General features: G+C 42.1%; 1 protein-coding gene and 2 long non-coding RNA genes across 5 annotated transcripts; 1 reads left to right on the top strand and 2 right to left on the bottom strand.

Annotated features, from left to right (window-relative positions):
* The first annotated feature begins 1,296 nt into the window (after window positions 1–1,296).
* Window positions 1,297–27,093, top strand: slc43a1a (solute carrier family 43 member 1a). 3 transcript variants are annotated; one of them, XM_030397290.1, is made up of 15 exons: window positions 1,297–1,519; window positions 8,335–8,493; window positions 8,891–9,083; window positions 10,634–10,689; window positions 11,983–12,059; window positions 20,732–20,824; window positions 21,616–21,749; window positions 21,846–21,973; window positions 22,334–22,480; window positions 22,588–22,623; window positions 22,713–22,860; window positions 22,991–23,120; window positions 23,214–23,287; window positions 23,939–24,062; window positions 24,494–27,093. In XM_030397290.1, exons 2-15 carry the CDS (start codon window positions 8,340–8,342, stop codon window positions 24,689–24,691), a joined length of 1,692 nt encoding a protein of 563 aa, XP_030253150.1. In that variant the 5' UTR covers window positions 1,297–1,519; window positions 8,335–8,339; the 3' UTR covers window positions 24,692–27,093. The 3 variants fall into 3 exon arrangements, with proteins under 3 accessions (XP_030253150.1, XP_030253149.1, XP_030253151.1); XM_030397289.1 differs by having other exon boundaries at window positions 8,330–8,493; XM_030397291.1 differs by having other exon boundaries at window positions 1,299–1,519; window positions 8,330–8,493; window positions 22,713–22,845.
* On the bottom strand, window positions 15,499–16,089 carry LOC115569274 (uncharacterized). Its single transcript, XR_003981528.1, has 2 exons — window positions 15,976–16,089; window positions 15,499–15,660 (listed from the first exon to the last, which is right to left on the bottom strand). It is a non-coding gene; the product is annotated as an uncharacterized LOC115569274 (long non-coding RNA).
* LOC115569273 (uncharacterized) lies at window positions 23,835–24,497 on the bottom strand. Its single transcript, XR_003981527.1, has 2 exons — window positions 24,300–24,497; window positions 23,835–24,058 (listed from the first exon to the last, which is right to left on the bottom strand). It is a non-coding gene; the product is annotated as an uncharacterized LOC115569273 (long non-coding RNA).
* Window positions 27,094–27,119: the final 26 nt, after the last annotated feature.

The following is a 27,119-nucleotide window of genomic DNA, read 5'->3' as shown; positions in this document are numbered from 1 at the left end:
ATGATCTACACCCGGTAAAATAAATGACAAATGAAAACTTCTTCTGCTCGTAGCTTCTCTTTGAAGACTTCAAGATATTTCTTATTCTATTTCAAATAGCTTGAATCATTTGTGTCTTTAGTTAACTGGACTCATTTGAACTGATGACTTTCTTTTTAGTTATAAGAACTTTTCACATTTAATCTCCAGGTGTCATGTCACTGGTGTCACCTACTTCATTAGTAATGTAACTGTAACTGTAGTGAAGTGTTTCAGTGGGTTGTGTTTTAATGTTGTCACCTTGATAAACATTGTCCAGAGGTAGGGACATTTATAAGAACACAAAGTAAACGTTTTTTCTTGTAAATTGGTGCTGCAACCATTTCTTTGGCTCATTGTTCAAATATCTTCTCAGAAAAAAGTGAAAAATAGTTTTAACTTTCTCAGATCTCAAGGTGACATCTTCTAAATATTGTTTTTTTTTCCCCCTCAGACCCAAAATCTAACATATTCAAGTTACAGAGACATGACACACACAAAGGATGTTTGCATTTCAGAAGCAGGAAGTCATAAATGTTTGGTGTGTTTTGCTTCTTGAACGATTTAAATGATTGATGAACACAAATGGATTGAATTACATTTAGTGAGCTTCACTTGATCAACAACATGTGGTTTGATGGCGTGTGGTAACCATTTTGTAAGATGCATTTTTCATGAATATTGTCGCACTGGTGTTATTTTCCCTATGAGTTATTAAGCTTTCATTCGTGTTTATTTATAGAGTCAAGGAGTTATGGAATAAAGTGGAAAAGGAAGAGGAAATGGGGAAAAGGAAGTTTCAGAAGTGTAAGTTACTGTAAAATGATCCACTACAAGTCGAGTGTTGTTAGAAAGGGACCATATATTGAATTGGTAATGTAATAGATTACTTCATATACATGAAGTGAAGGGGTGCAGGATCTGTGTGTTTTGAACTCTTGAACTTATAAGTGATGTTTCAGTGACATGATAGCATCTTGTAAAGTTTGTTTTTGCCTTAGACCTTTAATTCAATACCTTTAATTTAAGAATCATATCAAATATTGAAGCTACTACTTAATTTTTTTGGACCAACAGCTCATTTAAGGTCACATCTTGTCCATTTTGTAAGCCTCGTGGACGCCACAGCTGGAGGGACATTTGCATCGGGGTGAGTGGAGTGAAGACATTTGTCCTGTGGCCCACTGGCGAATAGAAAGCAGCAGGGTGGTGACTCCAAAAAAAAAAAAAAAGGCAGAGGGAAAAGAGGGAGGGAATTGGAAGTCAAATTAGGAGGAGTGGAGGGGGCGAGTCAGTCATGAAACCCGAGAAAAGAAGTGTGGAGGAGAGAACAACGAAACCTCGACAACACTGAGAGGAAGCAGAGAAAGGAAAAGGTTTAATTCCGCCTCTCACCGCCCCAACAACCGAGAACGCGCAGCTGCGACATTTTTTAATCCTTCATATTTACCGCGCAGCTGAACAGAAGCATTTCCCCTCCCCGAGAAGACAAACATCTCAAGTAAGTACACGTGTTTTTATTTTATTTTATGTGTTATATTCACTGTATTTCAGCTACAGGACTTCGTTAATACGTGTAGTATTAAGTGTAATAAAGGTGGAGAGGCGCGTGAGCTGGACAAACCGGCTGCACGCACTCACACGTGGCACGAGACGACCTGACAACCAGGAAGATTCATACAGAAAGACCTGACGTGCACTGTGTGTGTGTGTGTGTGTGTGTGTGTGTGTGTGTGAAGCCCGGGAAAGACCTCATGTGTAGCGTGAAAACACACACACACACATACATTCAAAGAGCCAGTTAAGTCCACACAGGGAGAAAGTGTCAGTAGGAAAACCACAAAATTGAGAGATTACTCTTATTTTAACAGCCTGGTCGTGTCTGTGTTGAGCTTTTTATTGAGTGGTTAACTACCACTTCACTTCATTATGTCTGTGGGCTGAACCAGAGGAGCAACACAGCGACAGCAGGCCGCTATTCTTCATTAAACTCGAGTGTTATTTAGATGTTATTACCGTGTCGTCCAGGAGCAGCGGGCACGTTTCTGTTGAGATGAGATAAAGATGGAACTTTCTGTTGCCTTCAGGGACGCCCTTTAAAGTCAGAGTTTGTATGTTCGACTTAAAGCAAGTTTGCAGTTAAGAAGCCTGGAAGAAATTAGGTGTTTAAGTGACGATTTGTTTAGAAGTGGAGACATTTGTGATATTACAAAGTTAAACTTTTTGTCTTGTAAACTGGGGCTGCAACCATTATTTTGTCATGTTAATTGTTAAAATACCTCTTTAGAAAGTAGTTAAATTTTCACAGATCCCAAGGCGACATTATTTCAATTGTTTGTTATGCCTGACCATCAGACCCAAATCCAAAGTTATTCAATTAACAGACATGTCAAACACACCAAAAAGCAGCAAATCATTATATTCCACAAACAGGAAGTAGCAGACATTGACAATTATTAATTTCTTAAAATCGACAACTGTTTTTTCTCTTTGTGTTCTTGGAAATTAAGCGATAAATCATTGAAGTACAACTCCAAAACAATATTTCTGTAGGCTCGTGTTCTGACATTGATGCTTTCTAGGGTCACTAGGGTTGCAACGGTACGAGATAACCATTTCAGAAAACGTCAAGGTGTCTATCTTATCTATCTAGGCCCAAGTTACATTTACTTACTGAACAACTGTTTTATTATCTTAATTTCACACAGATCTTATGTCTTATGGCTGTAGATACCGTAGATAATGAAATAGGCCTATATGCCACATGGTACTGTAAACCATCAATTATCACATCATGGTTTTCCTTCAAACCAGTTTACCGCTGCGATACCACAGCAAGCAGGTGTGGCATCTGGAGAAACAGGTGTTACAAGCTACACACTACTTTTTTTAGGTCCAAATTCCCACATTTCGGACAGCACGTGAACGCGGCAGCAGCCTCCCTCCGGGTCTGGTTTGTCCTGGGGCCGCCTCACAGTGCCGGTAACCGGACCCCGGGGCTGAGGTCATGCCCGCGGAGAGACAGCTGCTGGCCGGCCGGGGCAGCCTCGGGGGTTGCGTTTTTTTGGACTCCTCGGGGAACAGAGGCTCCTAGAGAGCGTGGTTTATTTTCTCGGGAACTTGTGAGGATAAAGAGTTTGCCCTGCGGCCCTTTATGTCCTGCAGAGGTTGATAAACACGGCTGGTCAAGGTCAGAAACATCCCCGCGGGGAAAAGAGAGCAGGGCTGGATGGGAGCAACAACATGGAGACTTGAAAGAAGCCGGACACGTGATGAATTACACTCAAACTTTTAATACAGAAGCAGAAGAAACAGTTTGTTTTATGATTACAGACATACAACTTATTTAAAAACACAACCACCCCCATAAATACCTAACTGTCCATAACCATAACAGTGGCATCATTGCATCATCCAGCTGGTCCTCAGGTATTTCAGGAAGCAGCTTCCTTATATGGTGATGCTCTGAGTACAGACCTCACCTGCCCTCTCTCTCTACACACACACACACACACACACACACGCACACACACAGTGGTGGAGGAAGTATTCAGATCCTTTACTCATGTGAGAAAAAAACTCCACTACAAGTAAAAGAAGCTTGATAAATACTCAAGAACAGTACTTGGAAATTGTGCTTTGGTTTATTCCATCACTCGTTGTTCAACTTTTTTACACAAAGAGTTTTATTTTTACTGCTAATGAAAATCGACCCCAAATATCAGTTTCCAGTCTCTTGATGTCTAATAATCTGTCGCGGCCTTGGACGACCCCTCAAGAAGCAGGCCTCAATGAGAAATGTCTCGATAAAGTAATAGGAAACATTGTAGAGGTGATTTTTACTTTTTTACTTTTCTTTCTATGAGCGACAAATACAAACACAAAAGAGCTGAAATAAACTCAGCTGTCTTTATTTCGACGCTTCTTTTTCCATGGTTTTCTGTGTGATTACCTCTTTGTATGAGGCTCAAACGTGACCGCAGAAAAATGCCATCTGTTCCCAGACAACACCTTCAAAAAGTACTACAACACTACACACACCCACAGAAACACTTCACATTGTTACGACAGGACTTCACATCTGCCTGCCAACCCTAGGCACACATTGATTGTTGTGATTCAGCTCGATCGGCAGTCTTTGTTGTGTGTTGACTTTCCCGCGTCACCACCAGGCTGCTCCTGTCACACAGCTCTTGTAGTGTGAACTGTCATCATCGTTCTGCATATTGACAGCGTGCCAATTTCCAAGTAACTTGGCGGGAAAACAGAGACAAAGAATGTGAGATAAGCAGAAGTTGAGGCAGCAGATCTGTACTTGCATGACTTATTGTGAATCTTGCAACACGCGGAGGTAGAACCTGAGGTCAAACACACACACACACACACACACGAGGAGTAACTGACACTTTACTCTCTGTTTTCATGACGGTGAGTAGCCATGACTCCGTGCTGCATTGACAACATTGTCTCCCAAGCAATGACTACTCACACTGTGGGTGAGATGTGCATTTGTTGTGCGTTGCAGCCACTGCACCGTAAATCCAACCCATGTGACGGTCGTCTCCATACTTAACACCCTAATGGACCGCGTCTGCTCGCGTCTGAAAGGCTGTTCTGTGTGTCCAATTTTGCCGGATTAACACGTCGACAAATACTTAAGAACTCTAACACCCTGGTTTCTACAACAAGGACACGTTCTGCAGTTAATAAAAAGTAGAAACAAAGACAAAACACTGTTGATCAGACGGAGGGAACACAAAGGATTAATGGTGACACAGTCAGAAACAGCACACAAATTCAGATCTTTCACCGTGCTGCTGTGACCCCATTCCTTTAAAGTCCTGGTCACTGGTGCTGATGAGATGCACACTTCAAAAATCACGATCAAAAATACAAAATTAGGGCTTCAGTTTTCCCGTTGTTATACCGTCAATGATCCGTCTTCTGTGGCTTGTTTTCCTGCTTTACGCGTCTTTTGCACTTAAAAAAAAGGAAGCACATGGGTTTATTTGAGGAGAACGGGCACCGAGCCAAGAAAGTGGTTAAAGACCCTGTAATTGCGACGACATATCAGAGTAAAACATCCCAGAGGGACAAACACAGACTGTTTTCAGCCCACACCGCGTCTTCCTGAGGGTGGAGATATAAAACGCTTAAAAGCTAATTGTTTGTTCGCTGCCAAAAATAAATATGTTATCCTATATAGATCATTTGAGACTTGACGGTAGGAGCTGGTGAAAGAATGTGCCTTCTTCCTACTCTGGATGTTCACAAGCAAAGATTGTGTTTCATGATTGAGAGGTGAAACTCATGATACACCAGATGTATCCCACTTAACCTGAACTCGTTGATGATGGTGTGATGATGGTTTATCTGATATCCCCGAGTTGTGTTTGATCATGAAGGAAACATCACTGCAATATACCCAAAAGAAACTAAGTCCATGTAGAGAGCGAGCTGCTGTGGTTGAAATGAGGACTTCGGCCTTGAAACTGGAGTTTGTGCTCATGTGGAACTTATTTTTATGTCGTTGACTTAATTGACTTACTGTCTTCTGTGTGGTTTTTCAGTTGCACTTCCGTGAGGCTTAGGCAACAAGAAGACTTGATCATGTTCAATCATAATGTGATTTATATAGATATCTGAAGAGGAACAAGTACTCCTCACATTCTGGATCAGACTTGAAAAAAACACAGCAAAGAAAGATGTAAATTTACTGTAATTAAAATGTGTTCAGTTTGATTTAAAGGTGCAACATGTAAAAAATGTCCACCTTAACTGCTCACTGTGACTGCCATTGTCTGGTTAGCTCAGTTAGCCGTGCAGTTAGTGGTCAGGACTGGGATCTCGGAGCAGTGGGGGAGTGTTCACATTCGGTTGTTTGGTGTGCAGGCACAATCATTCAGATGTGAGGAAGCAATTAACCCGGGGAGATGTCAGTCTCATGTCCATGTACTGAGCTATTTTGCTTTCAGAGCTGCAAAGATTGTTTTTTAATTGAATAGTTAAACAACAGCAGCTATTTTCATTGTGGATTTATCATTTAAGTTGTGTTTTCAAGCCAAAATCCCAAAGATGCGATTGCTCCAGTTTCTAATGTGAGAATTTGCTGCTTTAATTGGTCTTAAATTACATTTAATTGAATAATTTGGAATAATGGATTGTTGGTTGAACAAAACATCGTACTTGATGAACCTGCCAAACAATTGATTGTGTAAATAAAGGGTTGATTATGAAAACAATCGTAGTTGCATCCCTGATTTCCTAATCAGATCTCAGCTCACATCTGATTGTAGACAAACAATGAGAAAGCTTTCCTCTTCATTGTCAGTGTACTCATGTGATCTAATTAAGAGGTCAATCTGTAGGTCAAACATGGAAAAAGACGCTGTGAATGAGCGTCGTCTTGCTCCGTCACACCCTTATTCAGAGTTTGGGGAGTGTGTGTGTGTGTGTGTGTGTGTGTGTGTGTGTGTGTGTGTGCTGAAGGGGTTTCCAGCATGGGGTGTCAGTTACATAGAAATCCCCCCTTTTCAAACTCTCTTTGCAGCACAAAGCCTGTGCAGCGGACTTTGGATAATCGCATTACACGCTCGCCTCATGAGCACATACGCAGAGACAAATCTGTCCCATTAGATCCTCTGTCCTTCTCTCATACAACACACTCACACATTGCTGAAGAGGTGCAATCATTAAGACACTTATGAATGTGTTTCCTGTTAGAGGCCCTGACTGCAGCCTCCACCCTCCGCCCCTCCCTCCTGCCTCTCCTCAAATCGAGTGGCTGAAGATTTTCCTCCCTCCGTTTCCATTTGCTTCTCTGGAATAGCTGGTTATATTTGGAGCTTTGATTCTCACTGAGATGTTTTCCAGATGTGTGTGTGTGTTTGAGCCCGTCATGACCGGATTCTGTGTGGTGGTCACTCATAACGTAACAAGTTAAAGTGACCGGTGACCTGCCCTGTGTGTGTGTGTGTGTGTGTGTGTGTGTGTATGTGTGTGTGTACTCTCCAGGTGGTCATGACTAACCTGACCTTATTTGGTCCATCGCGTCATAAGTTTCGGTTTGTTTGTGTGTGTGTGTGTGTGTGTGTTAGGAGCCCAGTGGGATAAACCCACAGCCAGACTGCTGATGAAAGACTCCTTGAAGCTGCATTCAGATGGAAATGTCACCTTTTTTAAGAGTCCATCTCGATTTCCAGAACAAAAGCAGACAAATCGACTGCTCTGCATTGTTTTAAATAGCTGCTCTGTTGACAGCACAGCGGGAGGATTCCTGAGGACAATGAAGTGCAAGGTGTCAGGTGCCCAACTAGGATTTACAAAACAATGACTGCCGGTCACACGGGCGCTCATTAGGGAAACTGGGGTAAAAAAAACCGTCTGGCCTGGAGGGACTGCATCAGGTCTCACTGGCCAGGGAATGAAATAACACTTACTGAGAGAAGACGGTGCCCTCCTGTAAATCCTGCAGTCCTTAAGTCTGTATTTGTTTTGGGATCAGTAATGTTGAACTTATTATCCACAGAACTCAAAATGGATCCTGACTGAGATCCTTTTAAAACTCATGTTGGAAAAGCTTTCAAAGACAGAGCTGAGCAGCAACGACCAATAGAATGAAGCAATAAAAAAATGAGTTGCAAAAAGTTTCATAATTAAACTAGAAAGTGGCATTTATTGGACTTTTTCCCATCACTAATTGACACTAAATGTACCTGTTTTTTAACATCAAGATCTGTGTATTATTCCTATTAAGCTAATGTTTTAGGAAGTGAGAAAAGAAATCCTGCCTCCGTCCCTTTCATCTGGAACCTCACCAAAAGATAACAGGGTCTGTTCTGGGCCGAGACTCATTCTCCGGCGAATTTTCGCGGAAATCTGCTCTGTAGTTTTTCTGAAATCCCTCTGACCAACCAACCAACAAACAAACAAAATGGACACGGATGAAAAATAAACCTCTCTGGCAAAGAGCAAAGTTTATCTGGTCTCAGCCTATAAAACGTAAATATTTGCTGGTTTTCTGACTCTCACGCAGTCAATGTGATGAATCTGTGCAGAGGATTGTGGGTTAGAATAGCCTGAACAGCTGGTGAAGAGGACATCCTGGTATTTTTTGGCATACAGCACAGACTCGATCTCCTCCCGCTGGTTGTGTGGGTATTTGACTGCAGCCTGTTTGATTAAACGGCTTACCATTTCACAGTTGTCGACCTCCAGCTTCTTTAATGAAGCCTCATGTCAGTCATTTTGAATAATGATAATAAACAACTATTTCCTCCTGTTCACTCCCTTCCCATCTTCTCTGTCGCAGAGCAGCAGCGATGGCGCCCTCTCTCCTCCAGGCCTACAGGAGGCGCTGGTGGATGGCAGTGACGGCGGTGATTGAAAATCTGCTGTGTTCGGCGGTGCTGCTGGGCTGGGGCTCACTGCTCATCATGCTGAAGAGGGAGGGCTTCTACTCCCACCTGTGCTCAGGTAACGACAGCAGCTCTGCATCACGTCACCATCATCTTTCACAGAGGATTTTTACACTCTACGTACCTGCGATTGTGGTTGACAGTCATTTTTGTGCAGTACTAAAGATCCCAAAATCTTAAATGAGTTCATTTGAATTTCTTTTTTTTTTGTATCAGTTTGTTTTCTGGGTGACAGAGTCACTATGAAGGATAACAAACTGCACGTTTCTTTGTCAATAAATGTTTGTTTGTTTATACGTACTATTAATAACTTTTGGACCTTTAAAACTGAAGACAGAATATTGTGCTGCTCAAATATGATTTATCTCTGGTCCCTTTCCTCTTAATCATTACTTGTCCGAAGACTCGCTTTGGGAGTCACTTCTCTAATCAGCCATTCACTCTTGTCCCCACAGTGAATGAATCCGTGGTCGTGTCTTTGGGCAACGCCTCCGACGGCGAGCCGGAAGAGTGGCTCAGCTGCGTGGACCAGGAGGAGATGCTGAACCTCGGCTTCACCATCGGCTCGTTCCTGCTCAGCGCCACCACCCTGCCACTCGGCATCCTGATGGACAAGTTTGGGCCGCGCCCGCTCCGCCTGGTCGGCAGGTAATGGGCGAAAGAATGGTCACGCATTTACATTTGTGAGGGAATGTGCACGTCTGCAGGTTCTGTTTTATGTTCAGCGTAATTCAACAACGCATAAACCTCTTTTTTAGGACACAGGTTTGTTTTATGAAACTTATTTATTTGGTCATTTGGAGGTATGATGACTTCACATTTCCTTTAGTCATGTTTTGAATCTGGGGTCAATTCCTCAGCTGCTACTGAGGTTATAGTAAAAAAATACTCAAGCAGACAGATCACATTCCATCTAGTGGGAGGAGGTGATTTTACTCGTGCGAATCAATGAATGTAGGTGTGGCACCACTGCGTGTGTAGACAGCATTCGCATAGTAAGTAGTGAAATTCTTTCTCGTTGGTTGTGGAAACATGATAGTTACTGCGCTCGCATATAATTAAACTACACAGTATTCATACAGAGGTGCAAATGAGGAAGCACACACACACAAACACACTCACACGTGCGCACACAGGCACACACACAATCTTTCTTTCTTTCTTTGCCATTCAGAGTTTGAACATCCAGTATATCCTCTTCACATGATTTGATTACAAGATCAGAGTTGATAAAAAAGGAGAAGTGTATCTGGAGCTGCACATCTTAAATATTTCAGTCTTGAACAGTTACTCACCGACTTAACGGCTGTTTTAATGTTATTTATATTGATTAACTCGGATCCACATCTGCTGGCCGTACTGGCAACAGTCTGAAACACACTTTCACTCAGTGTGGTGACAGTTGTGTGACTCAGACATGTACAAACACAGAAGCCGTTGAGTCACCAGCAGTTTGTTGTCATTTCACAATGGTGCTGGTGTTGTTTGGTATGTGTTTTAATATCTGTAGAGTGTCGTGGTTAGGTTTGTGGTTGGCACAATACTGAAAGCTGCATACCTTAAATAAAAAATGCATCAGTTACTCTTGAACACAGTTCAAAACATATTAATAAAGTAGCTGAGAATGGCTGAGAATGCTTCTTTCTTCTCCATTTCGAGCATGAAAACTTGTTTTTTGAGAATTTCTCTATAAATTTTGTATTATTGTTCTTACTTTTTGAATGCTTTTTATTAAACTCTTGTTTTTCTTTTGTTTTTACATGTTCAAAAAGAAAAATATACCAATAAAAGCCCAACTAGAGACAAAAGTTGAAAATTAGTAATAGCTTTAAACTGTCAGATATGTCACTTCATGCTCCATGCTATATTAAGAACTGTGGCAATTGTTAGTTGAAATAAAGAACACTAATTGCCAGCTATTTTGATAACTGAATATCATTTAGTCATTTTTCAAGCAAAAATGTAAAAAATTTGTGTGTTTCATCGTCTTAAATGTGAGGATTTGCTGCATTCTTTTTCATTTATGACTGTAAATGAAGAGTCTTTGTGTTCTGTACTGTTGGTCGGACAAAAGAAGCAACTTAAAGACGTGATTAATCAATTGATTGGAATTAAGCAGATTAATGGGCTGATGTGACGATGTATCGTGTGACTTTCAGCACAGAAGAATTAAAAATGTCCTTGTTCTTTTCTCGCAGTTCGTGTTTCGGCCTGTCTTGTGTTATGATGGCTGCGTCTGCCTACAACCCTCACGGTGAGTTCAAACACAAACACAAATACAAACATGTTGTCATCTGTCTCCTGACCAGGGACTTCAGATGTGAATAACTCTGGTGCAGCTAAAAGGCTGTGCACTGTCCCCGCAAGTAAACAAGTACATGACACAAACACAAACAGATTACTTTATATTGATCAAGTAATTGCAAAACGTGACACAACAAATCCATTAAACTCAAATATTCACAATTGTGTCCAACATGTTAATTGTGTAGCATCGAACATTCCGTTTAACTTGAGATTGACAGCTGAATGTACACGAGGACAGCTGACAATCTGGAAGAGCAACATTCTCCACGCTAATGTACATTTCTGGAGGTCTGTACAATGATGTGTTATATAATACAGGTTAATGAACTTCTTTCACGTGTGTTATATAACACACTGCCTACAGCTGAGATAAGGAGGAGTATTTGGAGTATACATTTGACTTTGAAAGGCTCCATAGGTCCAATGATCGAAGGCAAGAACGTCAGGAGCAAAATGTACCAGATACTTGTTTGGGAAATAATGCAATAGTAATAAGTTCCTTTCAGACCGGTGGACCAGACAGGGTGGTGTGACGTCCAACATTAAACACACACAAGTGAACAGTTGCACCAGGTGCACGTGGACAGGTGTGCAAAGGCGTAAAGACTGACGCCACACACTCCAGAAATGGTTTCCTCCACCTTCTCCACATTTCCTCTTTCACACCTGTCCATGCGAGTATTTAAATCTCACCACCTGTTTCTGGCCACAACGGGAACAACGTCTTTTTAGACGGGAACGTGCCGAAAATGTGAGAGGAGAATGCGACTAAAATCAGGATCAGGTTATGACTGATAGTCAGGCTTTCTGCACATCACCTCACATGTTTGAATCTCAGTGACTCAGGTCGTATTGAAAACACACCAGGAAAATGCCAGAGTGCTACCTAAAGACTGCATTTCCTGTTTAGTGACAATTGCACCAAGTTCTACTTCCTCTCTATGGGCTGAGGGAAATGTGAACTTTTTTCTAAGTGAACTGTCAAATGTAGCAATCAATAAAACAAAAAAGCTGACAAAACACGAAACAGAAGTAAAAATTATTCGTAAAAAGTCAGTGAGTGTGTAGAAAGTGGATGGATTAATAATGGTGGTGTTGTAACTGTATCAGCCTTGTCTTTGAGTGTAGTCATAAAAAAAAAAAAAGCTTTCTGTGGACGTTGTGGACAACATGTGCTCCGGTCGCGTCCTGAGAGACTTTGTCATTAACACTTCTGCTGTGTCTCTGATTTTCTCTGCAGTTCTGTCAGCACTCATCTTCTTGGCTCTCTCTCTGAACGGCTTTGGAGGCATCTGCCTGACCTTCACCTCCCTCACGGTGAGTCACACGACAACCACGACAAGACAAATTCTAACTGATGAATGGAGGATGTTTCATTTAAACATTGGTATTTACAAATGACACTGGATCACACCTGGATATTGTGATTATTAGATATTCAGTCACACAAACTGTCACGAGAGCACATAGTTGATCATCGTGTCCCTCTTTAATTATTAGGAGGTTGGTTCTTGCTGGGAACCGATCTTGTGCAGGGTTTGTCTCGTGTAGATGTCAAGTCAATGTGCTTGAGTGTACTCTACAAAGCCTCTGTCCTTTCTCCCTCGATTCTGGTGAGGAGAAATATTTAGCCTGAAAAAAGTTTAATCTGCCTCATTAAAGATGTCGGTAATCAGCGGCTTCAGAGGCAGATCTTTAAATTAGCAGAATAAAATGACAGAAAATCGCCCAAGACAGATGACCACTGATGGATTGCCGATATATTATATCGCTAGGGGCGGTACAATAAAAGATTTTATTGCAGATCTGGATAAAAAACACTTAATATGATAAGTTGATCATGGTGAATTTCCATTCTTGGGATCACATGAGTGACCTCAATTCTGTCTTAGCTCGCTGATGTACTGATTCAAGTCATTACAAAATCCTGAGCCCGTCACCAATAAGCATCTTTGTGACCCAAAAATCCAGGTCGTGTTCGCCAAACAGTTCGATCGACTGTTTGTCTCATGAGAAATATAAATATGTTACCCTATGTAACAAGAGTGTAGCCATGTGTTGGTGCCACAATATGAGTTTTATGCGTATTTTGATGATTTTTGTGATGATATCGTGAATTGCAATTAATAATCGTGTCATGAAATCTTCTTATCGCCCCGGGCCTACTCATCGCTCAGCGCTGTTTGTTATAAATGCTTTGAGGAGACGATCACTCGACTCTGTGCCAGTTCTCATTGTTTTGATGGGGGTGTGTCTGTCCATGAGACCTGTTCTGACCTATGACGTGGGGACAGAGGACATGACCGCTGATCTCTGGGACGGACCGGGTTTGAGAGCTTTGCCGTGTTGCATCCAAACCACAAATTGACTTTGATGGTCATCTAATGCCCCCGCGGCTGCATGTGCTTCACACTATGTACTGTATGTGTCTGTCCCTAGTCACCTCTGGAAATGACTGTCAGTGTGTCTCAAATTATAGTATAACTGAAGCTGTGTGATCGGAACACTGAGGACAGAAGGTTACCAGTAAATCTGTGGAAAAAACCCCTTATCCTCCCTCTCCCCCATCTTTTACATCAGCATCATGTTAAATGTGCATCTTGTTTGGATCATTTTAAGAGTATGAGTCACAATCTGGCACCAGAACTCTCTGACGGGTCTGCACAGCCTGTCTCACATTATAGCACTGAAACAGCAAAAAAAAACCCAAATGTCTTTGCAGTGGTTACATAACTGCTATACTGAGAAAGTGCTCATGTTGGGGTGTGTTTCTTGGAACGAATGAGGAGGAAGGTTTTGGTAGCTGACGGTCTCAGCGTGGTCGGGGCCTGTATTTGTCTCAGCTGAGGAAACAGTGCGTGTTGTGACTGGGAGCTGTGTTTGTTTACACTCCCGTCAGGCATGTGTGTTTGCGTGTGATGTGTCAGCTGGTACCAGCATTATCAAGTGGGCTTTATTGTTGCCGTCGCCTCCTGTGACCTGGCAGGTATTTTGGTTTGTCCAGTGTGTCAGGACCACGTGTGTGTTAAAAGTGTTTCCGTCTGAGCCGCACATGATTTCTCCCAGATGGAAAGTCTCCCATTCGCGTTTCAGCCAATAACAGCCTCCGGCTGACCACACACCCTCCCTGAAAGCTCGGCCCACTCACCTCTACTCAAAACACTGAAGGCCACACTTTCACTTCCTCCCTCCTTCCCTTGTCCTCGTCCTCCTGTCTTCCTCCCCTCTCCTGCGTCTCTGTTCTTCCCAGCAGTCAACAGAAAATCAATACAAAACCTTTTCAACTCCACATGACTGTGCACACACTTGGATGTACGAATGTGTGCATGCTTATGTACACACAGGGAGACGAACATGAAACAGATGTTTAGATAATGAAGGTCCAAGCTGAGTGTGGACAGATGACCCTCTGACTTTTCCCCTGTATGCTGACTTTGGAAAAAGAAAAGCTAAGACATATGTCTCTGCCTCTGGTTCTCTGCAGATTAAATCGAATAGATATTCCACTCTACCCGTATATACATATATATATATATATATTTATACATCACCACAGCTGACGTGGCAGTTTTACAGGAGGAGATGAGGCAGTTTCTAATTGAGAAGACAAAGGTGACTGTGATTTTTAAAGGACAGACAGCAATTTGAAATCTACAGAAATGTGTTTAAATTTCTAGTAGAGTTCCCCAAATTTGTCAAAGATGTTGTTGGGTTGCATTGTGCGGAAATGTGACAACAGTAATGCCCAGGACTTCTGACCATTTTACACCAGAGTAAGTGAGTATATGCAGGTTATTTGAACGCGAGTAAACTCACCAAAATATAGGTGATTGACCTGTAGTTCCAGTAGATTTAGTCTGTTGTTGTTTTGTCTATTTTTTTTTTTTTTTGCTCAGTTTGACGTCATGAGCACCTGAGATGAGCGCAAGGCTTTGAGGCCGATTTGACACAGCGGCAGAACCTTGTAATAACAACATCATGTGATGCACACTGGCCCAAGAAGACCTTTTGACATTGTGGAAGACGAGGCTGTAAAAGAGATAAAATAGTTGTATCCCTGTCCTGGTTAGCTGGGGGCTAAAGGGGGGAGATAGACTGAAACCCCCAAAATGTGGATGATCTGGGTAATTTTATACCAAGGAAGTTGAGCTTTTTTGGCTTTGTGCGCCACTTAGCATCTTAAATAGTAATGACCGGGACTCTGAGTCCGACATTGGATCCATGATGGAGGCCAGGGACAATGTTACGGTGGTTACTTTTTTTTATATCTTTTACTTCAGTAAAAGTTTCAAACTCAGTGCAGACTGAACAATGTTCAAGTGATGGATGGAAAACTATTTATGGATCAACATCCTTATCTTCAGTGTGCGTAGTGCTGGAAAAGAAAATCAGCATTATTGTCCACTCAGGTGTCATGTTTTCATTACTGCTGATCACAAATAATAATCGAATGTACCCTTTGCCACTGAAAACAAAAGCCAGATGTTATAGTGTGTGAACAGGTTCTTTATCCAGTGTGAAAGGGGGTATTAGTCAATAAATGAGTTACTTACAAAAAAGAGAAAAGTCATATTTGGTTATCAATTTACCATTTAGGTCATTTTAAAGCAAAAACAACAAAACGTTTATATGAGTGAAAATGCCAGAATGAGCCACAAAGATAAAACAAAAGAAGCAGAACAGGACACAAAGCAGGAAACACAAAGCATGCAGTTTAAAGATCGATATAGCTGCAACAAGAGGATACACAATAAAATACAGTTGAATATAATGATTTTAATAACCTTATTAAAAGGTTTCAGGGAAACAGAGGGGGGAATAAACATGATTCAGACTGCTGTCTGTTCTTCTTCTTCTTCTGTTTCCTCAGGTAAAACATGACACACATGGAGGCTCAGTTTCCAGTGAGTTAGCCTGTCTGTTTGACAAACACACACAGACAAACAGGGAAGAATCCAGACACGTCATGTCATAAGTCAGTTCATGTACATAGGAATTAGTGTGGTGTTTGGATTGTCAAATGAGAATCAGAATCACAAAGTTATATATGACAACAGCGTTTTTTGTGTGTGTCCTCAGTGACTCATGTTTGCAGTGTCGCAGCAACGAGGAAACTCCTTTTAGTGTTTGACCACTAACACACGCACTGTGCTCTTTCTATCCCATTGGTCACAAGATTAATATTACACACGCACACACACTCTTCCACTCGAGTAATGTTCAACTCCCTCACCTCTTTGTCCCTGTCTGACCTCCGTGTCTCTCTAAGTGAACCAGCATTGGCTGACCTCCACACTGTTGTTGTTGTTGTTGTGAAGAGCGACAGAGGACTAGGACTGACAGACAAACACTCAGACACACACACACAAACACATGTGATATAATGATGTAAACCATGTGCTTTCGAGTAAATGCTTAAAGTGGATTATAAAACAAGAAGAATCTCTGTAATTGATATGATTTGATTACATTTATAATATGTTGAAGATAGAAAAGCTGCAGTCTAATTAACATTTGGCTTTCCAGATAAAAAGGCAGATCAAATATTATAAAGTAAAACATTTAGTCTCTATGGAGCATTTTGTAAATTGCAGATAAGATAACTAAAATAACAGGGTGACCTTGATCGAAGGTGTTATCTCCTCACTTTACAGACACCATTTGCACTCGTGTTGTGTTCACATTTACCATGTGTATAGTAATAATACATCAAGTCGTGTTGCAAGCAAAAGCATAAAATTGGCAGATCAACAAAAAAAGTTCCTCAGCAGGAGCTGATAAATTATCGCAAGAGTGCCAAAAGATTATGGGAATTAATTCAAGGAGCAGTGACGAAAATTGGAAAAGAAGTAATCCACTTAGCAGAAATTACTATTCTTTTTTTTACGGACAAATTAACATTTTGAAGACAGCTCAAACCTGTAGTGCAGTTTGGCCCAAAAAAAAAAAAAAAGGGTAATTTGTGTATCTGCCCTGCAATTTGGATCTGAGTAAAAACTTACCGGGTCTGGGCCTCAAGCTTTTTGTGTTTTCCTGCTGACAGAGTAACAAACTGATCCGAAAACATTGACCCACTTGAAGGGAGATGAAAATCAGTTTTCACTTTGTTTCCAAAAGTTTCCAAAAAGGTTTGCCTGCGATCGACACTGTAGTCTTTGTGGTGTGTTCAAGTGCAGCTTCTTGGGCTGAAACACAGAATATTAAACAATATTAAAACTGATCTGGAAAAAGTGGCCTCAAAAATTGTCCAAATCTTGCAGTTGATAATTTATTAGCCAGCGGTTACTCTAGACTGATCACAAGCCTCATGAACATGTGTAACGACAGTCTTGTGGTTATAAAGTTCACACACAAAACCAGACAAAAGCTTAAAGGACACAGAGGTGATTCACACCTGACCTAATTTCTCTGCTGCCACCATCTTTGCCAGAAGCATGCAACCTTCAGGACGCCCTGGTTTCCATAAACTTTACGTCCATGAATAATCCATGTTAACAATGCTCTGGATGCCAGTAGAGGGGTGTGTGTCAAATTGGCATTTGAAGGAATGAGGACGGTCCACGTCCCCGTAAGAGAGGAGGAACTGCCCTTCAAGAGTATTGGCTGCGTGCATGGGCCTGTCCGACACTGCTTTTTTGATTCATGCTGCAGTTATGAGCTGTCATATGTTCACCTGCTAACTTTAGTCTCAGCTAACAGAGAGGTTGAGCCTCCTCAACAAATAGTGGTCACTTCAGGGAAAATGAAGATGCTTAAGGGGAAGAAACCTCAAAAGACGAGAGTCAGGCGAGGTGTTCTGAGGCTTCTTGAGATAAAGACACTGTGTCTTTACATCTTTTTTTGTGTTATATAAGTCTGGTGCAGCTGGACAAGAGCCCTGTGCCAACGCTGCGAGGGATAAGGGTTTGAACCAGTCTTTCGATCAAGGAGAAAGGGGCGGCAGAGAGTTGCGGTGGAGAGAAGAAGCCGGTGCTAATCAGCTGTGGTTTAGTGTTTCCTGCTGGGATGTCTGCAGAGAGAGAGAGGGGGGCTGCAGCTGTGGCGTGGAGAGATCAGTCAAACCAAAAAAATGTCACTCCCACTATACTTCTCTCTTCCCTCGTCCCTCTGCTTGTTTATTTTTACGCACCTCTCTCCTTTTTTTCTCCCACTCCCGTTCACTTCTATCCCACTTTCTCCTCCTTATACGCTGCCTCTTTTCCACATGTTCAGAGCCGCGTCGAAACTTTCAGTGCTCATTAAGCGACCATTTGGCCCCGTTCTCTCAGCGATTAAGGTCTTAATTAAACCCGGTGCCAAGGTCTAACAACACCCAAGTGAGTGGGCACAGCAGGAGTAGAGTCTGAACTGATTAGCTGCGACAATTGAACAGCCAAAGCTTCGTTTGTGTGTGACTTTCTGACTCCAGTTGACCCTTGTGTGCCTCCAAACAGTCACGTGTTTCTGGCAGCGTTAGCATGCAGGACATTTGCAGCAGGGCCCGGTGTGAAATATGTTTTTTATGGGAACTGCCAGAACACGATGGTGGGAATCACGCCTGCTGCTGCTGCTGCTGCTGCTGCTGGAACACACAACTCACACATGTCAAGCTTTTTTTTTTCCGCCGCCACACTTCTGAAAGGCAAACATGATTTAGCCGACGTCTCACATGGCTGGAATATCTTTGCCTCAACATTAGAAAGAGATGCAAACGCCCTGTGTGTGCTCAGAGGGCCCTCTCGCCCTACATACCACAAACCTCCGCAGCCAGAGAGTCCAGCGCTGTACATCTCGTGGCCACAGGCCGACCGTGAGGTATTTCGATTCTCAGAAGAGCTGAATGAGGACGGGTGTTCTCTCTCCGGGTTGTTTTTCACATCTCGCTCAGACAGCCAGTCTCTCGTTTCCGAACATCCTCAGGAAAGCTTTTTTTCTTTTTTCTTTTCCTGTTTACCTGCCAGCTTCATTGTTGTGTCAGCTCTTGAAGGGACCTCAAACTTCCTTAAACAAAAAAAAACATGTCTTCTGCCAGCTGCAAACAGTCGCCACAGCCTAATCTTCAGGCGGCAGCCAACCCCCCACAAAACCATCTACTTCACAGAAAAATTCTCGTTATAGCTTTAAATCTTAGCTGCACTGAGCAGCCTAAAGCCTCTCTAGTAGTGTCCATATGGCTAGTAAAGTTCTTAGAAACCTTTTACTGGGGAGTCGGGAGTTCATGAGCTCCAACCCTCCAGGGAGTCTCCTTCAAATGTGACTAATCTGTTTTTAAAAGAGAGTCACTGCGTCATTTTAAAAAAGGCAGTATACGATTTTAAAAAGTCAAGGTAAGGTAATCAGAAACAGTTAAAGCTGCTGTACTCAGTTTTTTACGATGACAAAGTATTAGATGTGAGCAGAGTAGCTCATAGTAACGAGTCCACAGATAATTGTCATCAGACTCTGAAGAGCTTCATACCAACTTCACTTTCACTCTCACTGCTCGCGTCAGTGTTGTTTACTGCTGCAGGAGGCCCCGACACCAAATGGTCAAGTTAGGGACTAAGCAGCCTGGTGTGTGCATCGTGAAGTATTGATCATCTAAAGAGTCAAAGATTTCCCTCGGGAGTTGGTGAGGACGAGAGATGTTTCATCACAGCAACGATATTTGCCAACATCACAACAGCTGCCACGATATGATTTCGATTAAAAGACCACAAAAGAAAAAGAAAAAGAAAAATAACATTGATTAGCCATATCACCATATTAATTTTAAAATGTGATGTCAGTGATGTGACCTCATATCCTTCCACCTCTTTGCATTCATCTTTCTGTCCTCCATTTAAGTCCTTTTTATTTAAATCTTAACATTTGGAAGTAGTTTTATCATATGTTAGCTAAAACTGGACACCAGGTTAAAAGCACCAGTCTTAACTTATTATTTGTCTCACTGTTCCCAGTTTCCCAACTGTGTCTTGCCATCCTTTGGAGAGCCTCTGTGAGGTCGGTGTAAGGGTGTGGACACAGACTGTAGACAGCACACGGTGAACTCTGGCCCAGCGGGCAGATTAGTTGACGCCTGCAGAAGTTTGGAAACCCTCACTCAGTGCTGAGAGAGAAAAGCGAGCTTGTCATGCAGCACACCTAAAATCCCACACATGTGATTTTATAATCATGATTGACCCATTTAACACCCTAATCAAAGGACACTGAGTGAGCTGGCAGCACAGTAGATCATTGTTATGTTCGGTAAGCCTCTTACTACTGTAAATAGGTCGACCTAATATATGATGTGTTAGTGCCTGGTGCCCGCCACTTTGTCCCCTTTGACGTGTGAGTGCCCTCACAGCGAGTCCACCGAGCCCTGTGAAGTTCATAGAGAGCTGGCTATAGATCGGCTTTCACGTTTTTTAATCCCACCTCAAAGAATTTGTCGAAATTGCAAGAATAAAGACGGTGGATGCGTAGCTTAGTCTGTGTTTCAACTACGGGGTCAAACCCAAACTGGGCCACGACTCTGTTTCTTGTTTCCTCATGACATGGAAACTAATATTTTTTTAATGAGTCTGCTCTGCGAGGAGAGAGAAGTGTTACTGGGTGCAAACACCAAAGGCAGGTCCCAGGTCACAGTGCCTGGACACGGAGGAGCAGTCTGGTTCGTGTCTGCCCTCTGCTGGTTAAGATTACATACCGCACCTTTATTTTACTACATCCTCTTCCCAACGCCTGACGAGGTCGACTACAGGTCAGTGTGGCCGCTCCAACATATCTGAACGTTTGTCAGAACATAGCTCCTTCAATCCAACCTCAACGTGTATCTGCGCGTGCGTTTCTGTAACAGTAAGATCCTCAAACTGCTGGTCAAGTTTACATACTGCACCTTTATTTTACTACATTTACATGCAGGTTACATTCAAGTTTGATGTAATTTCACACGGCAGAGGTCTAGATTAACATGTTTGTAAAGACTGAAATCTATAGTGTCTCTTTATATAATGTGTTTCTTGTGTCTCCTTCCTTTGTCCCTGCAGCTCCCCAACATGTTCGGGGCTCTGAGCTCCACCATCATGTCTCTGATGATCGGCTCCTACGCCTCCTCTGCTGTCACCTTCCCGGGAGTCAAGGTAAATTAGAACAAATCTATAGTAGAAGATGCTTTTTCATGGATTTGTCATAGAAATCATTAAAAAATGTGTCACCATTGTACTGTAGTATTTTTACTCTCAGGATATGAACAATGTTACGGGTAAAATTAGAAGGCATAACTTGAGAGCAGAGGTTTTTGAGTCCTCCCACCGAAAACATTTCGGTGACTTGGTTTCGAGCTCTCTGGTGACTTTAAGAGAATAAAAAAGACCGGTGCAACTTTTATGGTGAATACTTTAAATTTGACTTTTAGTTCTAAGAAAACAATGCAGAATGATTTGCTCCTCTTGCGTGAATTGGAAGTAGTATTCATCACTTTTCATTCATTCATTCATGTTTTTTGCCTCGGCCCCTTAAGAGAGTCTGTGCGCGCCACTTCCCTTGGTTGGTAAAATGACCCTATGATCAACAGAAAAAATCGACGTGGCAGGTTTTTCAAACTGCGTGCCCCTTTTCTTTTAACTTTTTATTTCTTCCTGCGTCGCTCACTCGCTGATGAGGGTGAAGCGCAGCAGAACAGTGGATTACACAATGCACAGTGTCAGGAAACAAGTTATGATTGGGCTTTTCCGATCCCATGTCATCTTGACTTGGTTTGACTTGATTTTCAGTGAAGCCACAGGGTGCAAGAGCCCAGTAACCCTGTAGTGACTTTACAAGGTAATGTGGGTCAGTGTTCTGCTTGTTCTGCTGCCCCCAGGTGGCCAAAAAACATAAATGAATTCAACAACAATGATGATAACTTTTCCTCCCTGTGTCTTCTTCCCAGCTGATCTACGATGCAGGCGTGTCCTTCCAGGTGATCATGTGGATGTGGGCGGGTCTTGCCGGGTTTGTCTTTATCAACTGCTTCCTCAACTGGCCCAAAGAAGGCTTCCCGACGCCCGACGAGGTCGACTACAGGTCAGTGTGGCCGCTCCAACAAATCTGAATGTTTATCGGTACATCGCTCCTTCAGTCCAACCTCAACGTGTATCTGCGTGTGCGTTTCTGTAACAGTAAGATCCTCAAACTGCTGGAGTTGCCGGCATCAGAGCAGAAGAGTGCTGAAGAGAGACTGAACCAAAAGAATGGAGACATCCGACACTCCACAGAGAAACTCCCCAACGGACCCGATGCTGCAGCAAGTACGTCAATAAACCATTGACTTAAATCTTTATATCAGTGCCCTCAAATCGATCAGGCTTGAGTCCCTTTAATACAAAACAATTCAACCAAAAAGCTATTCCTTCCTTCTCATTTTGTGTTTTTTTGAATAGTGTTAAAGTCTAAAGAAACAAAGTTAGCAGTTTAGAAGAAAAGTCTCAGAAGAAACCATTTTGTCTTGCAGAAATGACCCTTTTCTGACTTCATACGGTGTATCTGAGGGGTCACAAGATGATTAACAGGATAGGAACCTTGTTTGGAATCACTTTTTTTATGGAATATGACGTACCTGCTTTCACCCCGAGCTCCTAACATGTCAAAAAAATCACCTCCTCTCTCAGACACTGTCCCTTTCCGTCGCTCTGTGTTCTCTCCCATCTTCCTGTGGAGCCTGGTTACCATGGGGATGTCCCAGCTGAGGATCATCTTCTTCATGGGGGCGATGAACAAGATGCTGGAGTTCATGGTCACACACGGTGAAACGCATCGTGAGTGTCAAACCCTCGACCACATTTCATTTCCAACAAACAGTTACTGGGTTGTTTTATTTATTGTGAGTTATCTGAAAGTTGTTTGTGTTTTTTTTATATTTCAGCATCTGAGGAGCTGCTGATCGAGGCAGAAAAGAAAGGTGAGCGGTGTCAGGAAACTTAAAGCAACTTGTCCTGCATATGTTCTGATTTATCCTTCTTAATTTGATCGAATGTATTCCCCCTTCAGTGAGTTTCTACTCGTCCATCTTCGGCACGCTGCAGCTGCTGTGTCTGGTCACATGTCCTCTGATTGGATACATCATGGACTGGAAGATGAAGGAGTGTGAAGAGGAGAAGATCATCCCAGGCACGGAGCAGAAGTACGTTCTTCCTAGGTCAATATTGCCTTAATATAATATCACAATGTTTTCAGGCTACACTGCGATACACAGTTATATCTTGATATTTTAAAATCACGTTTCATAACACATAATAATAAAACACCTCTGTCTGTGCCCCCATTAGAAAGACCAGTGGGCCAAAGAGGGACCCTAAGATCCAGAAATTGACCAACTCCATGAGAGCCTTCATTCTCACCAACCTGCTGCTGCTCATATTCGGATGCTGCTGCCTCATAGACAGCCTGCCTCTGCAGGTACTACACAGTCATAAACACACACACATAAACACACAATGTGGCAGCCAGAAAATAAAGAAACGGGATCCATTTATTGTCTTTCTTCCTCAGATCCTGACCTTCATCCTCCACACGATGGTCCGAGGCTTCATCCACTCGTGCTGCGGAGGCCTTTATGCTGCCGTGTGAGTACCGCATCACCTGAAGCTCTGTGTAACACGTCCACATCTCAGAGGAAATGAGAAAACAACCTCTGGGGTGTGATGTTTCACAAAGCCGTTGTTAAAGAGGTGTGATAATTGAGTATATTTTTTATTGAAGCAGAACAAAACGGTAAACAATGTGCCTTTATTTTCCGGTCCATTAGCTGTAGGTTTGTTTGAGACCTGCAGCGAACACAGCCGACACTTTCCTGACCCATTTAGAGTTGTTTCCAGCACCATATAAACACCAAACATGAAGCAGAACTTTACAGTGTGATAAAAGCAACCAGATGTGGTGACAGAAGTAGGGAATGCTGTATTATGTGTGTTAAAACATTTAAACCATGTGTGCAACCATTCAGCATATTATGCTAACGAAAATTCATAAACTGTTTCGAGTCAATATTGACTTTATTAAATCCAGTCGCTCCGATGACGCAGTGTGATGTTATGTGTAATGTTTGACCTACGATGTGGTTGTCTTGGAGGATTCGTGCTTTTAGACTCTGGCAATCATTACGCTAGAAAGCAGCAGCTCGTTTGTTTTATTACATTCTCCTTATTAATCTTGCCCTCAGCGTCGTTTCACTTGGTGTTTTATACTCTCTTTAACCGTCCGTATCTCTCCCACAGCTACCCGTCCAACCACTTCGGCACCCTGACAGGCCTCCAGTCCATGATCAGCGCCGTGATCGCTCTGCTGCAGCAGCCGCTCTTCATCGCCATGGTCGGACCGCTGCAAGGAGATCCCTACTGGGTGAGGGCGCACATTCATCTTTAACTCCTGATACTTTTACTGTACATATTGTTATATTTGAGTCTCAATTCTGAGGGCGCAGTGAGATATTTTATCAGCACAAGTTGATAATTGATCTACAAACTGCAACTTCTGTTTTTCATGTTCGCTAAATACTTGCAAAACCTTCAGTCACACTCTGTTTATTGGTGATTGGCGAATGTTAGCATGCACTCAGCTACGTACCAATTTACCTACCTTCAGCATCACAGAGCAGGTAGCATGGCTGTAGACCCTTGTTCTTATTTGTTTTCAGTTCAGTTCAAGTTTCCAAACAGTACCAATCAGTCTGGTGTAACGATATAGTTTCATCGATAAAATAAACTCTTGCATCCACCAGAATCTGTAACATGTAACTGTAACCGCTACTTTTCACCTCTGTCCTCCTTCAGATCAACCTCGGCCTGCTGATCCTCTCACTGGCTGGCTTCCTGTTGCCAGGTTACCTTTATTACCACCGCAGACAACTTATTAGGGAAAAAGCGGACAGAGACAAGCGGGCCGCCGGACAGGAGCTGCAGGCGCTGAACCACAGTGAGGCGAACGGCCACAAACCTCACAGCAACGGCCTCGCCGCCGTGGAGGCTTAGAGCGACGCGATAACAGGCGAGGTCCGGGGGAAATGTAGGGTTTATTTTTGTACATGTCTTCAGAATGAGCACCAGCAATCTACTCATCCATATGTGTTTTGTTAAGATGTGTTCACTGCTTTTTTTGTTTTGTTTTGTTTTCTTTCGTTTTTGGTCATTGCTGGAGCACATTTTGCTCACCACAGATTAGTGTATCACAGAGCGGTTAGATTCCCTGTAGCTTGTCACGACTCAGAGGTTGACTGTAAGTTGCTTGTGATTTCGGGAGGAAGCAAGTGTCATCATCATTTGTTGCTGTTTATTTATTTTGGCTTGAGTCAAAGAGCCAAATTAGTATGATTTAAAGCCATAGATTTCACTCACAAGCACATGTAAAGACACATGCACACGTCCTGGTATGGCCTGTGTGGCAGTCTGAGGATATCACGGTACTTGAAATACTGTTATATATAGTTTTCAAAGATAATCACAATCCTTGCTAACACCAAAGAAATGTTTAAAGATAATAGGAAAGACACACTTTCTACTTCAGTATTGTATCAGTAGTATAACGTGCCACACCTACTGTACTCCCTTCAACAAAAGCTATGAATATAAATCTATAAGACACTATAAAATCATACAAGCTATCAAATAAAATGCAAAGCGTTTGAGCATCTCAGTACCAGATTTCTGGTACGTATAAAGCTTTTAGGGCATTTTTTCAGAGCCCAGTTCTTCACACATGTACACGAACATAAGGCTGGTTGTAGAGACACCAAATCTACCTCCACTGTTACCTTTTTTTGTACTGTCTCTCTGCAACCGACTCCTCCGTCTGTCCATTTCTTTTTATACATTAGTAAATATTAAACCTTTGACTGTAAAATAACCGTCAAATTTAAACAGTTGCATTCACGTTTTTTTTTAGAGGCGTAGGTGAGTCAGGCCTTGCATTTCCGGATTTTTTTATGTGTAGGAAAAAACATTTTTAGGGAAATTTCACAAGGAAAACTATGACTGACTTTTAAGATTCTGACACACAGTGTGTGTCGGATGTTATGAAACACTTTGTACTGCTTTATGCACAGAAATGAACTAGTGTGTGTATAAACTATGTATTTAAGTGTCTTTTTTTATACTCTAGCGGCAGTAGCATTAAAAAGGGAAGCGTTTGTTTCAGTATCTGCAGATGTTATTTTGTAGTGTGCAAAATTATAAATGAAGCTCAGATGATTTACTGGGTATTCTGCTTTTGCCCTTTTTGATGTGTTTTTAGTCATGTTTTGATTTTGGAGCAAGCAAACCTCCATCAAAATGTTTTTTGTAAATAAAGCGTGTCTTGTATTTTATGACATTCTGCTTGCTTTACCATACATGGGTGTGTGCAGTATAGGACGGTGTATTACGGAGACTTTGGCTGTGGTTTTAAACTTGTTTTATTGTGTGTGTTTTCTGCTTTGATGCACGTTAAAAAGGTTCCTTTTGTTTCAGCCAGCTGCAGATCAATGTATACACAATGTACATTCATCCAAAGTGACAACAAAATGTGTCTGTTCTGCACACATGAAATCAGCTGTAAATGTGTAATTTTTATTTTTTTGATTCAATCCACTTAATTGTCCAGCCAGCTTTAGCCAAACTTTCCTTGCTTGTCTGTTGCATTTCCCTCCTGCTTTTCTAGTTCAGAACCTTTGGCTCACCTGCGCTGAGGAGATAGCTTTGTTTCAACTCTGTGCCTTTTGCTGCCACTTTAGCTGAATTGCAATAGACATGAATGTTAAGATCAATGCCTCTGCCAAATGTCTTTCTCTGTAAACCAAAGCCATGTGTAGGGACTGTAGGGTAGTCGATAGTACTGCACCTTTCCTCAGGAGAATGTACAGGAAAGCCTGACGACACAATGTTGTCCTGCCTTAAATACTAGTTTGCTATTGTTGACTGTCACAGGTGTTGATTAAGCTTGATGGTTATTTTTGAGGCTGTACTTTGTGTTGTTTGGTACTCCATTTCAATCAGTGTGTCATAACGTTTGAAAAACCCCTCGACCAGCAATTAAAGCAGCAACTATCAGACCTCTGTAGGTGGTTGTCAGACCTCTATGAAAGTTGACAAATACTGCCAAATGATTCAAGTTAATGTGACTCCCTTGTGCTTATGCCTTTGTGATTGGCATTTAGAATAGCTGCTGCCTGAATTGCTATGAATCAAGTTTAATCAACACCTCTAAAAGTCTCGATGACAAAATAGAACATGCTTTGCTTTATCTGTGCTTTAAGATGATCCCCTACAGTGGCTTATTAACTCTTCTCTGGGGTTTAAGTGTCCGTATGTCTTGCTAAATGTACACCTTCCTTTCCTGCCTACAATCAGTATATCAAGCTTGTGCATTTGATAAACAAATAAATGTATGAATAAAAACATTTTGTCCCGGTGCCATTCATTTAAA

This window comes from Sparus aurata, chromosome 18 (assembly GCF_900880675.1).
Source record: "Sparus aurata chromosome 18, fSpaAur1.1, whole genome shotgun sequence".
NCBI lineage: Eukaryota > Metazoa > Chordata > Actinopteri > Spariformes > Sparidae > Sparus > Sparus aurata.
The sequence above is the reverse complement of the archived record's forward strand: the minus strand, read 5'-3'. Positions and strand labels throughout refer to the sequence as shown.

Bases quoted from the DNA above. Each gene is read 5' to 3' on its own strand.
- slc43a1a (XM_030397290.1), top strand. From the start codon at position 8,340: ATGGCGCCCTCTCTCCTCCAGGCCTACAGGAGGCGCTGGTGGATGGCA. The intron at 21,750-21,845 runs GTCAGTGTGGCC...TTTCTGTAACAG, and splicing joins CCCGACGAGGTCGACTACAG to TAAGATCCTCAAACTGCTGG. The intron at 22,861-22,990 runs GTCAATATTGCC...TGCCCCCATTAG, and splicing joins CAGAAGTACGTTCTTCCTAG to AAAGACCAGTGGGCCAAAGA.